This window comes from Apteryx mantelli, chromosome 30 (genome assembly GCF_036417845.1).
Source record: "Apteryx mantelli isolate bAptMan1 chromosome 30, bAptMan1.hap1, whole genome shotgun sequence".
Taxonomy (NCBI): Eukaryota; Metazoa; Chordata; class Aves; order Apterygiformes; family Apterygidae; genus Apteryx; species Apteryx mantelli.
Genome location: NC_090007.1, coordinates 4,726,018 through 4,739,151, shown reverse-complemented (window position 1 = coordinate 4,739,151; position 13,134 = coordinate 4,726,018). Strand labels below are relative to the sequence as shown.

Sequence of the window (13,134 nt, the reverse complement as noted above, 5' to 3'; positions counted from 1 at the left end):
GGGAGGGGTGCGGGGAACTCTCATTGGCTGTTCTCCCCCCGGAGGTGGGACACAGCGGGGCAAGAACCAATCAAACGCCACCGCGCGGCAGCCATTTTCTTTGTGGGCACAACCCCAGCAGCGACAGGCGGCAGCAGCCATCTTTGTTGAGGGCAGCGCCTTGCCCCGTGCCTGAGGTGGGGACGGCGGGCACCCTGCACCCTGTCCGCGCCGGTGCTGAGGGGAGGGCGCCAGGGTGCCTCCCCCCCCGCCGCCCCAGCCCCACACGTGGGGTGGCACCAACAGCACCATGCCCAGCATCACCCCCCAGCAAGTCCAGCCTGTCTGGAAATACGCAGCCGGCTCCTGTTCTTCCCAGCCATGTTAGCCATGGGGCTGAGGGCCTGAAGCACAGGACCACGCGAGCTGGGAAAGGAGGAAGAGAAGCCCAGCCCAGCCCAGCCCCGGGCCTCACGGCACCTGCCCAGAAAGAATACAGGCTCCCCAGGAAGAGGCATCCTTTGACAACAAGAGCGTTTATTCAAGTTTAGAGGTTGTTTTGTGGCTGTTGGTCATTCCCCCCCCCCCCCCCATTTTCCTCCTCCTTTAAAAAAGTGCTATATAAAGACACTGACCTTACAAAAGCTGTTAAAACCAAGGGCCGGGCAAGCCTGTCCCACAGGGCCAGGGCTGACCCCCCGCAGCCCGGCCCCAGGCCTTCTAGTGTTACACTTGTGCAAACACACAGGGACATCCTTCAGCAAGTCCCCAAGGAGAACGTGGAGTGACAAGTCCTGTGCAAAGTGACAGAGAGGCAGGGCAGTGGCTGGATCCCACCTGAGCCCAGCTCCTCAGTCCTGGTGCCATCCCTCCCGTCAGGGTCCCTCCAGGCGGAGCTCAGCAGCATGGACATCACCGCAGCCAGGGACACGCGCCCAGCTCAGTTGACTGTGTTGCTCCGGCTCCTTCCCTCTGTGCTTTCTGTCTCGCTCGGCTGGGTCCCTCCTCCGTTCAGCCCCAGCAGGGAGACATCATCTGTGGGGACACAAGTAATGGCTTAGGAGCTGTTGTAGCTTGCTGGGGTGACCCAGCACACGCTGGCCTGGTCCTTAGAGGATCTCCTGCCACAAGCAGAAGGGCCCCAAGGCTGCACAGGGACTGGGCAACTTTTACTGTGAGCCCCACAGATGGGGGGTTCAGTGCTTTCCCCCCACCCTAGAGTAGAGCAAGAAGCACCCAGAAGGGCTTGAGATGCAGCTGATGAGCTGACACCCATCCCCAGCTGACAGGTCCCAGGCACAGCAAGGGGCACCTAGATCCCAGCCCCTCACATCTGGCTACCACCAGGGACAGCTAGAGGGACCTCCCTCTCCACACCTCAGCCACCCACGGGCTGCAGGGCTCAGCACAGCCATTGCACAGCTGGGCAGGGGCAGATCCTGCCCCCCTCCAAGGCGGCACAGCAAGCAGGCACAGCCCCCCAGCATTGGCACAGCCCAGAGCATTGCCAGCTCTGGGGACAGGGACAGCAAAAGCAAGAACACAGGGAGCTGGGGCCTGCCTGTGTGCCTACCATGAGGGTCACCCGGCTCCCACCGGGCAAGGCTGTGAGCTTCCTTGCAGCCAGCCTTGCCCTGGCATCTCCCACTGGGATAAAGCTCCCAGCACCTTGCTGCAGTCAGGGTGATCTGGAAAGACACTTTCCCTTCAGCCCAGGCTGGCAGAGGACTGGGGGACTGCCAGAGCCCCCAACCCCACACCTGCCCCCTCCCAGGGCTACCAGCCCCATGGTCACACTCACGGAAGCGAACCCGGATGGGCCAGATCATGATGCAGCACAGAGACACTGTGGCAGCCACAGCAATCCCCCCAGTGACCACCACCATCACCCAGTGGTAGAAGCTGATGCAGGCAGAACAGCAGAGCTCGGTCCTGCAGGGAGAAGACAGGAGGGGCTGTGCTTGGTGGCAGGGACTGAAGCATGGCCCAGCACTGCCCAAGCACCCTGGGGCTGCTGACACCCTCCCGCTGCCTGGCAGCTGTCCTAAGCACTCAGCTGGGTCTGCTGCAGGCATCAGGGCTGGTTCGCACTTTGGCATGAGGGATAGGTCCAGAGCAAGGAGAGGGGGCAGCACCCTGGACATCTTGTTCCCCTACCTCTCAGCTTTTGGGCTCAAAAATAGAAGTCAAGGAAGGATTTAAGACAAATCAGAGCTGGTTTTCACTGGTGTCTCTCACTAAGGGTATCGGGGCATGCTCCGAACAAGGGCTATTTGCTACCTGGACCCCAACAGATCTGGCTGAAGATGTCACTGGGAGGGTTCCCGCTCTTCAGGGACACTTACGGGCATGGATGCAGATTCTGGATTGCCATCACAGCCAGTCCGTTGGCCATCTTGTCCGTGAAGCTCATGGCCCCGTAGACGAATGCACTGCTGTGCTGCAAGGGGAGGGAAAGCCTCGTCTCCCACTGCACTGGGGCCTGCCTGTGCCACACATCCCAGAAGGCATCAAGAGCAAGAGCCTTGTGCCCTCTCATGGGCAGAGCCCATATTACACCAGAGCCCAGCAAGCAGCAGGGGCTAGGCATAAGGGACAGGGCTGCCTGGATCCCTGACTGCTGCATACCCCCACAGACATCTCCTTAGCCCCACTGTGACACCCTAGCTGAGCTGCGGTCCAGCCCAGCCAGACGGTGCAAACATACCGTGTTGGTCCCAATGAGGTCAGCCGTCATGGAGAGGGATGTGACCAGGATAGTGGCCGAGCCAGCCCCAAGCAGCATAGCCGCCGCGTAGATCTCCACTCCCATCTGCCTGGTCAGGGTCACCCAGGAGGCAAAGGCCAAGATCACCAGGATGCCCACGAAGTAGGTCAGCTGCTCCACACCAGCACAGGGATGGGCAGAGGGAGAGGGGAGAGCTCAGGCTTGGCTGGTCACGCTCCAGGCCCAGCCAACGCTCAGCAAGGCAGGGGTGAGCAGGGAGAGCGTCCGAGCCAAGACCAGAGTCAGCCCTGGTGCAAAACACCCTCAAGTCTAGAGACACCAGTCAACACTCCCCAAAACAGCAACTGCCCAAGAGAACAGGGGCGTGATGCAGAGAGACCATTTCCCCCACCCCACAGCCCCGTGCTCCAGCACCAGTATGGTACCAGGCAGCAGCTGTGGGTGGGCATGTCCTCCTGCTTGGCTGCCAGCTGCTCCCTAGGACTGGAGGGAGAGCTAGGACCATTTCTTTAACAGCTCTTGGTCCAGGAGCCCCCAAAACACAAGAGCCCTGCAGTGATCCAGGCTGCTTTAGAGTTTTGGCTGCAGCCTGAGCTGGGTCCTGGGGAGAGCTGTAGGTACAGTGCCCACGCAGGGCACAGGGACAACCCCAGCCATGCCCCGCACCCAGCTGGTGAGAGGGGGCCTTCCCAGGGATGGTGTTTGCTCTAGACCGGAGGGGAGATGCATTGGAGGGGCAGCCCCTGCAGGAGACCTGCACACCCCACATAGGCAGGGTGGCACCAGCCAAGCCCTCCTCCATCTCTTGTGGGCACCTCTGGACTCTCCCAGACCTGCCAGGGCTGAGCAGCATAGACCAGCTGTAGGCCAGCACTGCTTTCCCTGACCTCAGCACCCTTAGAGAGGTGCAGGATAGCCCATGCTCCCTCACCTGGCTCACCAACTCCACAGCCTCACTGCCCTGCAGGACCACACTGCGGCAGGAGGCTGCTTGACAGCCAGGGCAGAGGGTATGTGCAGGGGTCCCTGCTCTGCAGTCACGATCAGGTGTGCCGAGTGCTCTGCTTCCAGGACACTTGTGGGAGCAGGATCTGGCCTTCCTCCCCAACCCCTGCTGCTCAGGAGCAGACTGTTATACCCTGCCCCACCAGGCTCCCAGGACTCACATTTCGGCCTATCCACTTATTCACAGGCTTCATGAGGAAGGAGGAGAGGAAGCCACTGACGTACATCATCAAGGGGATGGTGGCAATGTATTTCTGGGAGAGACAAGGACATGGAGAAGATGAGCTCCAGGCCCTCAGCACAAGACCCCTGCCCAAGCAACTTCAGCACATGGGTGGAAACCTGCCCTGTGCCCACCTTGGGCAGCAGCAGTGAGTTGGTCAGGTACATGGCAATGTAGGTCTGGGACAGGTTGACGATGAGCCGGGTGGCCATGTAGAGCACTGCCACCTGCAAAGAGAGAGATGGCAAAGACATGGCAGTGCTGCTCAGCCTGTGCAAACTGGAGATGGGAGAGGCTGACACCTCCTGTGCCCAGCCCTGCCATGGCACAGAGGCTGCTGCACACCAAGACAAGGACAGGCCACCTGATGTATTAGGGGGGTGCCTAGTACAGCCCCATCCTCACCCCTACCAGGGAACACATCCCTGGGCCAGAGGATGCCCCAGCCCAGGCCCAGCATCTGGGCAGGGTAGCGTCCCAGGACAGGCGCTGTGGTCCCCACTCAAAGCCAGACACTGGGTGGCTGTGCCCCTGTCCCTGTTGTACCTGGTAGAAAGCGGGCTCCAGCAGCCAGTGTTTCCAGAGCAGCAGTGGACGCGGGGGGCTCGCCGGCTCCTTGTGCAGCAGGGGTGTGCTCTCCTCGGGCTGGGGCAGCACGCCCAGTGGGTATGGCTTCTCTTTGGTGCCCAGGTGGAAGATGAGGGAGAACACAGCACCCAGGCCCACCACAATGAGGGACAGGTTCTGGTGAGACAGAAGAGGTGAGCATAACAAAGGGTGCCCCTTGCCTGTCCACCATCCACCCCGTCCAGAAGACTGGTGGGCAAAAATGGGCTCCTAAAAACCCATTTTTGGGAGCTTGATGCTGCCCCTGTCCAATGCGGCAGGTGAGATCTCAGGGCACTGAGATTTCAAAACCCCCTACTACCCCCTGAATTTAGCCCTGTCCTGCCCAGGGAAGAGCCCTTCCACTCACCCGAAATACAGGGACATCCTGGATGCCCAGGTGCTCCATGCGCTCAGGCTGCTCCACCTGCAGGTTCAGCAGAAGCCAGGCCAGGCCGTACACAGTGATATTGGCCATGACGGTGAAGGCATACCTGGGGGAGTCAGTGCGTCCAAGTGATGCAGAGGGATGAGCACAGCACAAACCCCAAACCAAGGCTAGCCCCAAATCAGGCAAGGTACAGCCAGCTTTGCACTGCATGGTGATACCTCCAAGAGCACACAGTGACTGGCCAGCCCTGGCCATGCATTCACCATACTGAGGCACCTCCAGCATCCTCCATCCAAGCCTTGGGGTAAGACTGGGAGGAAACCAAGCTTCTTCAGGGTCAATCTGTCCATCCCCAGGCACAGTTTCTCTCTGCCCTAAGGATGCCCCAGCTCACACACTGCTCACCAAGACCTGGAGCCCCTAAAGCAGAGCTCAGCTGTGTCCTTGGCTCACGGTTATTCTAGCACCGGCCCCACATCCTTCCTGCGTGGGGCGAGATGTTGTACCCGCTCACCCTGCCGGAAGGGCAACTTCCTCCCACCAAGGTAGATAACCAGGCCCTGCTCCGTCTGATAAACACTTTTCCCCACAGCCTGATCCTGCCAGATAAGCAGGAGAGCCAGGCTCTGCACACGGCTGCCCAGCCTGTTCCCAGGGGCCATTCCCACTGATGGGACAACCACAGGGCAGTGCCCCAGCCCAGCTCTCCTTGAGGGGTCCAGGAGGTGTATCCTCCTTGGTGAGCATTGCCCTCCAGTCCCAAAAGAGAAGTGCTCCCAGCTCAGAGTAGTGCCAGGTGGGCACTGCTTTTGTTCTGCTCAAAGGCCAGGTACAGCCACCAGCAGGATACAACCTGGAATGAGCTCATGCCTGGATGCACCCTGAGGCTGGGCAGAGGGTTTGACACCCTCCCCAGCCTCTTCCCCAGCAGGATCTCCCGGGGCATCCCCACAGCCCAGGGTAGGAAGGGAGCTGTCAGACAGCCCTGATTCTCCCACCAGCAACTCATTACAAACCCCATCTGGTTTCATGAGAAGGGTCTGAGATCTCCTACAGCATGGGGTAATGGTCACATTCAGCACAGCATGGTGATGGCTGCATCACCAGCATCACTGGCACTGGGACCTTCTTGCCTGGTACCCAGGGGTTTGGGCCATGGACCCACAAGACCAGCATCACTGGGACATCCTGCAGGATACCTGCATGGCCCAGCACTTGCCCAGCTATGCCCAGGGCAAGGAAGCACTCAGATCTGTGGCACCCAGGGGCTCTCTGCCATGCAAACAAAGGGACCTGGTGCAGGCAGGGCCACTCCTACCAGCTCAGGGGACACCCTAGGCCTGGCCACACTCACCTGAAGGCTGTGAGCTCCACCTTCTCATGGTCATTGGTCACCAGCTCAGGGATGAGGGACAAGTGGGAGATCTGTGTGGCTGCCCAGCCAAACTGGAAGATGACGATGAAGGGGAGGTAGTAGATGAAGGCTGCCCACTGTGGAGTGTTCTCCTTGCAACCCAGGCAGGGATTAAAGATGAAAGGGAAGGACAGGAGGACGCAGGTGGTACCTAGAGAGGGGGAGACAGGCAGTGAGAGGCTGCAAGCCCTGTTTCCCTGGGATCCCAAAGGCCACAGCTGGCTCGTGCACCCCACAAGTCCCATCCTGAGGGCAGAGGCTGGTGGACAGACACAGCCAGTCCTCTGCTAGGACAGCTCCTACCCCCAAGGGCTGGGGAAGAAGGCTGGCTCCTTCCTCAGGCCAGGTAAACCATGGGGAGCCCTAGTGTTCCCATCACCCTGCCTCATCCCGCACAGGATGATGCCTTTCCCTTTAGCACCCAGCATTTAGAGATAAGCAGACTGGGGAAAGTTCACTGACAAGTGTCAAGAACACCCCAAAATCCAAAACCACCTTGCACCTGCCCCATCCACCCCTCAAACTGTCAGGGGACAGACCCTTCACCCCCACACACACACCATTGGGGCCAGGGACTCCCCAGTACACCACAGTCAAAGGCTTCTCTCCCCCTCTCAGGGCCTGCAGATAATCAGCCCCAAGGACACACGCCTCCCCTCCGCCTGCCCGTGGGCGATAAGGCACCTCGCAGATCAGGATGGCTCTGGGCTATCCTGCAAGCCCAGGGCTAGCCCATCCACCTCCTCGTCCCTTCTCCTGTAGGGCTGGTGGAGTGAGCGCGCCTTCCTCCATGCTTGCAGAAGTCACCACCAGAGCCATGGCCTGTGACTCCCCCTCCCAGGCAGCTTGGCCTTCATCCCAGCACAGTGGGAGACAGGAACAGATCTGCTCCTGCTTGCAGGTCCCAGGACAGCATGAAGCTGGCATCAGACGCCGCTCCACCACGCTGGGCTTCAGGAACAAAGAGAAGTTCCCAGCTGAGTCAGTGAAACCAAACCCAGCTGCTTCCTCCATCGCAGCATAACAGTGTCCCCTTCACACAGGATGGGGACGCCTGCATGGAGCAGGCGGGGACATGCTTGCTTCTCCCTCCCCTTTCTCAAGGTTACGCATCAAATCCACTGAGACACTTCGCTGCTCTCAAGGCCCAGGAGCTGAAGCAGAGATGGCTGCGTGCCCTGGACATCGCTGTACTGCGCATCCCCCGCTCTGCCAAGGTTTGCAGCATCTATCAGCTGCAGAGCCACAAGAACCAGTTCCCACGGTCAAGGGGAACCTGCAGCCACTTTGTGAGGTCCCCCAAAAGTCCCCTCTCTGCTGAAGGTTGCACAGTCTTCCTCCTCCTAAGTGATTTCTCCCTCTACCACCCCCAAATGGCAAATTCCTCCCAATCACTTCCACCCAAGGAGGAAGCTGGAGAGGCACACGACCACCCCCAGCTGCTGTGGGGCCAGGACAGAGCAGTCCGCCCTGCTCCAGAAGGATGCTGGGCCCAGCTTGCCCCCAGGGCATTGCCAGGGTGGCTCTACCCCTGCCCCAGGCCAGCAAGGGCAGGCAGCAATCGCAGCTGTGCTCAGACACCAACTCTGTACCGGCTTGGGTCCCAGCAGGGCCCTGGATGATGTCCTGTGTCAGCTCACATCCATCTCTGGACTTCCAGGGAGCATCTGCCCCCTGAAGGACAGGGGACTTGGACACACATTGGTGTTTCTGCCCCCAGCAAGCAAAGCTGGGCAGCCATCCTCCAGGGACAAGGAGGGTCTAAGAAGGTCTGAAACCTCAGACCAGAATTCATGCATCTGTTCCATGTTAAAGGGCTGCTGGGTTTAAGTGAGCCAGTTTGGAGGATCAACAAGGCTCTGCCTTCCTCCGAGTCTGAGGGCCCTGCAGAATCCCCTAAGGGCTGCAAGGGACTTACTTGCCCATGACCCCTGGAGAGCAGGGGGGCAGGAGCTGCAGTCCCTGACGCTTGGGCTGCTGCAAGCTCCACATCTGCCCTCGCAGCCCCAGCACCCACACACAAGCCAGGAGTCATTGCTAGCACACACGAAGTTCACATCGGTCCTTCCTTCCTCCCAGCCCCTTGCAACCCCAGGAACGGGGCAGCCAGGCCCCACCACCCCTCCTTGCCTGGCTCACAGGCATTACCTGCAGAAGGCAGCTTGGCCATTCCTCCCCATCAAGTCTTCACACGTGTGCGGCTTCCTGCTCCCTGCTCTGCAGCGATGGGTGGTGGGGCAGGCAGCAACCTTGCCACAGGGGCATTCTCCATGTAGGTGACCCTTACAGAGCTGGGCTCCTCTAGGCACAGGGCTGTGAGCTGCCAGCCACAGAAGAGCCTCAGCCCAGCTCTGCTCCTGCCCAACATCTGTATATCCCTAGGGTCCACCCAAACTAATGCAGCTTCATCGTGAGCCAGAAGGGTCGTGGGGGGCATCCGCTCTCCCCGAGCCAGGGGTCTAAGCCCTTGGCTGGCAGGAGGCAGCTGCCAAGCGCCAACTCTCTCCTTCCACTCAAGGCTTGCAGGACTGGAGCTCCCGATTTCAAACACAGCCCCAGAGAGCAGCAGAAGTCACCACCTCCCCTCCTACTCCCTAGTTCCCTGCTCCTCCACCATGGAGGCGGCCCAGCTTCAGCCCCCTCTCCCAGGAGGGCCCCCAGACCACCAAACCAGCTACCAGGGGCAAAGCCAGCCTCCTGTAAGGTGATACCAAAAATCCTGCACAGGACTCCTGGAGCACCCCAGGAAAACATCCCTGCCTGTCCCTGCTCCACCCCATGGGCAAGTGACAGAAGTCCAAGCTCTCAACTCAATGTTGCATCCCTGAAGCAACCAAGCCTTCCAGGAAAGGGTCACAGGAACATCAGGCTGTGAGTGGGTGAGCACATCACAGACACTGCAGGCAGGAGTTTGGGACAGCACAGCCAGACTTGCTCAGTCACACAACCTACATGAGGCTCATGGCAAAAAAATGTTCATTATTTCCACTCTGTTGTTGTAGGAATCTGCTCCAAAAGTCTGAGACCAGGCCAGCTTGTGGAGCAAGGTGCCCAGGACACATGTCCCAGAGCAGGCCACAGCATCTCTGGAGCACCGGTACCCAGCAGCTCTGCAGTCAGCCAGACCTCCACTGCAAAGGTAAGATACTGCTGATAGCAACTCATGGTAACTCCTCCGAGGCTGCGGTTTCACAACATTTCCTCCGATCTGAGCACGGGTTGCTGCCAGACGGGCCACCCTGCTCCCACGCAGAGGATTTAGCCACAGTGTGACCAAGCAGAGAGTAGGACCGGCAGAGCTAGCTCAGACTGAGAGTTTGCTGGTCCCGCTCCCTGCAGGGACACACTGCGGCCGGACAAGGGAGGCAACGGGGTAACACCCACTTTCCACAAACAGCCCACAATTTGACCAGGGAACCACAGCCTTCAGAGCTTGACTGTGCCTCCAGCCTCCATCCTGCTCCCTAAAGAAAGTGGGGCAGGACTGGAGGGCCAGAGCAGAGCTCACAGCACCAGGATCTTGGGCCACCAGTCAGTCTCTTCTGCAGCAGGGAGCTGAGTGAAGCAGGGGCTGCCTCAACCCCATTTCAAGAAGTGCTTCAGGACTTCCCCTTTCACTCACACTAGAGAGCACCCAGCTGGACCAGACCGCAGCTTGTGCTGGGAGAGCTGGTACAGCTTCAGCCACTTCCTTAAATCTAGAGCACAGATCTAGCAGGCACTGCAGCTGGGGGTGAAGTTGTCCCCCCTCAACACCAGAAAAGGAGACCTTCCCTGGCTCACCCGAAGTTTGAAAGCCCAAACAAAGCAAAACGCTGGGGAATCAGCTGCCTTATCAGCCCTTGACTATAATTCGGTTACATGAAGCGGTTGGCCGCGATAAATTCAGTATCAAGATAGCATCCACAATACAAACATCCTCTTCTCCTTCAAAAGGAGCCAGCACTCTAGCATTACTGCATCGTTGGCAGGAGGAAGCATCAAGGGTCCTTATCTCTGGCTGTAGATGGATATTTCTTCATGCTAACTGACCCATCCCCTGCTTGAGACATCACCAGCTCAGCCCTGCCAGGAGGACTAGGGACAGGGCAGACCCCCGTGCCTTCTCATGGCTCCAAGGACCCTTCCTCCAGGTCACACTGTCCCCTCAAGGACAAACCATGACACTGGCGTCCCCACCAGCCCCAGCATTTCATCGCTTTTTGACTCCACGACATGGTTTGAGCCAAGCACCTGTTAATAATTCATACAGACCCAGTGCCTCTTCCCCGTCCCCACGGGGCCCTTACTCATCAGGAGCCTGGCTGCCTTCACCCAACCACGTGAAGGGTGCAGGGCACCCTGCCGGGAAGGTTACAGGGCAGAGCTGGCACTGCTTGTGCCCGCTGCGGAGACCCAGCAACACCGCTGCCATGAGGAAACAACCCTTGCAAACGCAGCACTTTGGGGTCAAGATCCGCTGCAGCAAGTGCCCCAGAGCCTCCGAACCTGCTTGGTCTCCATGCACCAGGAACAGTCCCCAGCACGTGAAGGGCCCCGTGCCCAGCTATGCAGAGCAAGGTCACCCACAGAGACAGTCACTGACTGCAGTGGCAGGAGCTGTCTGGCCACAGGCAAGTCCCAGGTAAATCCCCAGGCTCCTGGGAAAACCCAGACTTAACTCTAGGTTTGGTTTCCACTGTAGTATCAATCAGCTAAACACCCACCTCTTGCCCCTAACCTGGTGCCATCCCTGACATGTCGCAGCTGGGTGACGCAGGGCCACCCTGCAGCCCCACACCACCACGCAGGGAAGCCAAGGGACCGTGAGCCCACCACTAACTGCTGGGCATGGGGCTGGGACAGCCTGGGCAGCCCACACCACCAGCACAGGCCCCTGACGGTGCCCAGGCAGGGCAGGGACATCACACTGCCCCTTCCCCCTCCAGCCTAGGCTGTCCCTGCCCAGGGGGTCCCAGAGCACCTCCTTCCACCCCACTAATCCCCAGGGCTGCCCCCCTCTGCATGGGGCACCCCAGGCCCTAGCTCACCACCACAGGGGCTGTCACCCCCCATATGGGGCACCCCTGGGACCCCTCTCCTCCACCCAGGGCACCTCAGCCCCAGCCCTGCTACCCTCCAGGGCTGTCCCTCTCCATGCAGGACACCCCAGGGCCCACCTCACCACCACAGGGGCTATTCCCCATCTACATGGGGCATCCCAGGAAGGTCACCCTTGGGCTGTTCCCATCCAAGTGGGACACCCTAGAAGGACTGTCCCACAACTGGTTCCCCCCCCCACACCCCCATGCAGGATAACCCTGGGGTGCACCTACCCAGGGCACCTCAGCCCCAGCCCTGCTACCCTCTGGGGCTGTCCCTCTCCATGCAGGACACCACAGGGCTCACCTCATCCCCATGGGGGCTGTTGCCCATCGATGCAGGACACCCCAAAAAAGCTGCCCTGGGGCTGTTCCCCCTCCATTTTTGCAGGACACCCCTGAGGTGCACCTACCCAGGGCACTTCAGCCCCAGCCCTGCTCCCCCCTCTGCATACAGGGCAGCCCAGGACAGCATCCCCACGGCTGCCCCCCTCCATAGGGGACACCCCAGTCCCCCCCTCTACATGGGGGGCACCCAAAAAGGCACCCCCAGGGCTTCCCCCCTCCACATGGAGGACACCCGACAACTGCACCCCCAGGGCTGCCCCCCTCCATACAGGACACCCCAGTCCCCCCCTCTATATGGGGGGCACCCAAAAAAGGCACCCCCAGGGCTTCCCCCCCCCCATATGGAGGACACCCCCCCCCCCCGGGCCGCCCCGCTCCCTACCGACGAGGTGCCAGGACTTCCTGCGCCCGTAGCGGCCGCAGCCGGCCGAGCGATCGGCCTCGTAGCCGAGCAGCGGCGTGCAGAGCCCGTCGGCCACCTGCCCGGCCAGCAGCAGCCCGCCGGCCAGCCCGTGGCTGTAGCCCAGCACGGCGTGCAGGTAGAGCAGCAGGTAGGTGAACCACAGCGAGGCGCACAGGTCGTTGAGGAAGTGCCCGGCGGCGAAGCTCAGCCGCGCCCGCAGCGGCAACGCCGCGGGGGCCCCGGGCCGCGGCTCCGCCATGCCGGGCCTGGCCGCGCCGCCCCGCACCGCCCCGGCCGCGCCGCTTATAGCCGCCGCCGCCGCCGCCGCCGCCCGCCCCGGGGCCGGGCCCCGCGCTGCCGCCAATGGCGCCGCCCGCCCCGGCACGGCGCTGCGCGGGGCGGGCCCGGCCCGGGCTCCCGGTGCCGCCAGGGAGGCCTGGTCCAACCCCCCGGCCCGGCCTGGACCCCTGCTACCGGCCGAGGCGGCCTGGCCCGGCTCCCCGGTACTGCCCGGGGCAGCTTGGCCTGGCTCCCCGGTACTGCCCAGGGTGGCTCGACTCCCCGGTACTGCCCAGGGTGACCTGGCCCGGCTCCCCGGTACTGCCCAGGGCGGCTCGACTCCCCGGTACTGCCCAGGGTGACCTGGCCCGGCTCCCCGGTACTGCCCGGGGCAGCTTGGCCTGGCTCCCCGGTACTGCCCAGGGCGGCTCGACTCCCCGGTACTGCCCAGGGTGACCTGGCCCGGCTCCCCGGTACTGCCTGGGGCGGCCCAGCTCCCCGGTACCGCCTAGGGCAGCCCAGCTCCCCGGTACTGCCCGCGGTGGCCTGGCCCGGCTTAGCTCCCTGGTCCCACCCAGAGCAGCCGGGCCCGGTCCCCCGACACCCCCGGTACCGCCAGGGTTAGCCAGCCCCAGCCGGCTCAGTCCCCTGAACCGGGGCAGCCCACGTGCCCAGCA

The 13,134-nt window shown here is 61.4% G+C and overlaps 1 protein-coding gene across 3 annotated transcripts; it reads right to left on the bottom strand.

Moving 5' to 3' along the window:
* Positions 1-571: 571 nt before the first annotated feature.
* Positions 572-12,450, bottom strand: MFSD12 (major facilitator superfamily domain containing 12). Of its 3 annotated transcripts, none has more exons than XM_067312936.1 (11): positions 12,158-12,450; positions 6,287-6,497; positions 4,912-5,035; positions 4,482-4,679; positions 4,070-4,162; positions 3,874-3,966; positions 2,687-2,857; positions 2,325-2,419; positions 1,781-1,911; positions 1,553-1,667; positions 945-1,014 (listed from the first exon to the last, which is right to left on the bottom strand). In XM_067312936.1, exons 1-10 carry the CDS (start codon positions 12,435-12,437, stop codon positions 1,561-1,563), a joined length of 1,503 nt encoding a protein of 500 aa, XP_067169037.1. In that variant the 5' UTR covers positions 12,438-12,450; the 3' UTR covers positions 945-1,014; positions 1,553-1,560. The 3 variants fall into 3 exon arrangements, with proteins under 3 accessions (XP_067169038.1, XP_067169037.1, XP_067169039.1); XM_067312938.1 differs by having other exon boundaries at positions 2,687-2,791; XM_067312937.1 differs by lacking the exon at positions 1,553-1,667 and having other exon boundaries at positions 572-1,014.
* Between the last annotated feature and the right edge of the window lie 684 nt (positions 12,451-13,134).

Coding starts and splice junctions, on each gene's coding strand:
- MFSD12 (XM_067312936.1), bottom strand. CDS start 12,437: ATGGCGGAGCCGCGGCCCGGGGCCCCCGCGGCGTTGCCGCTGCGGGCG. Junction 5,036..6,286: donor GTGGAGCTCACAGCCTTCAG/GTGAGTGTGGCC, acceptor TGACTCCCCCAG/GTATGCCTTCACCGTCATGG. Junction 1,912..2,324: donor CAGAATCTGCATCCATGCCC/GTAAGTGTCCCT, acceptor TTCTCCCTGCAG/GACCGAGCTCTGCTGTTCTG.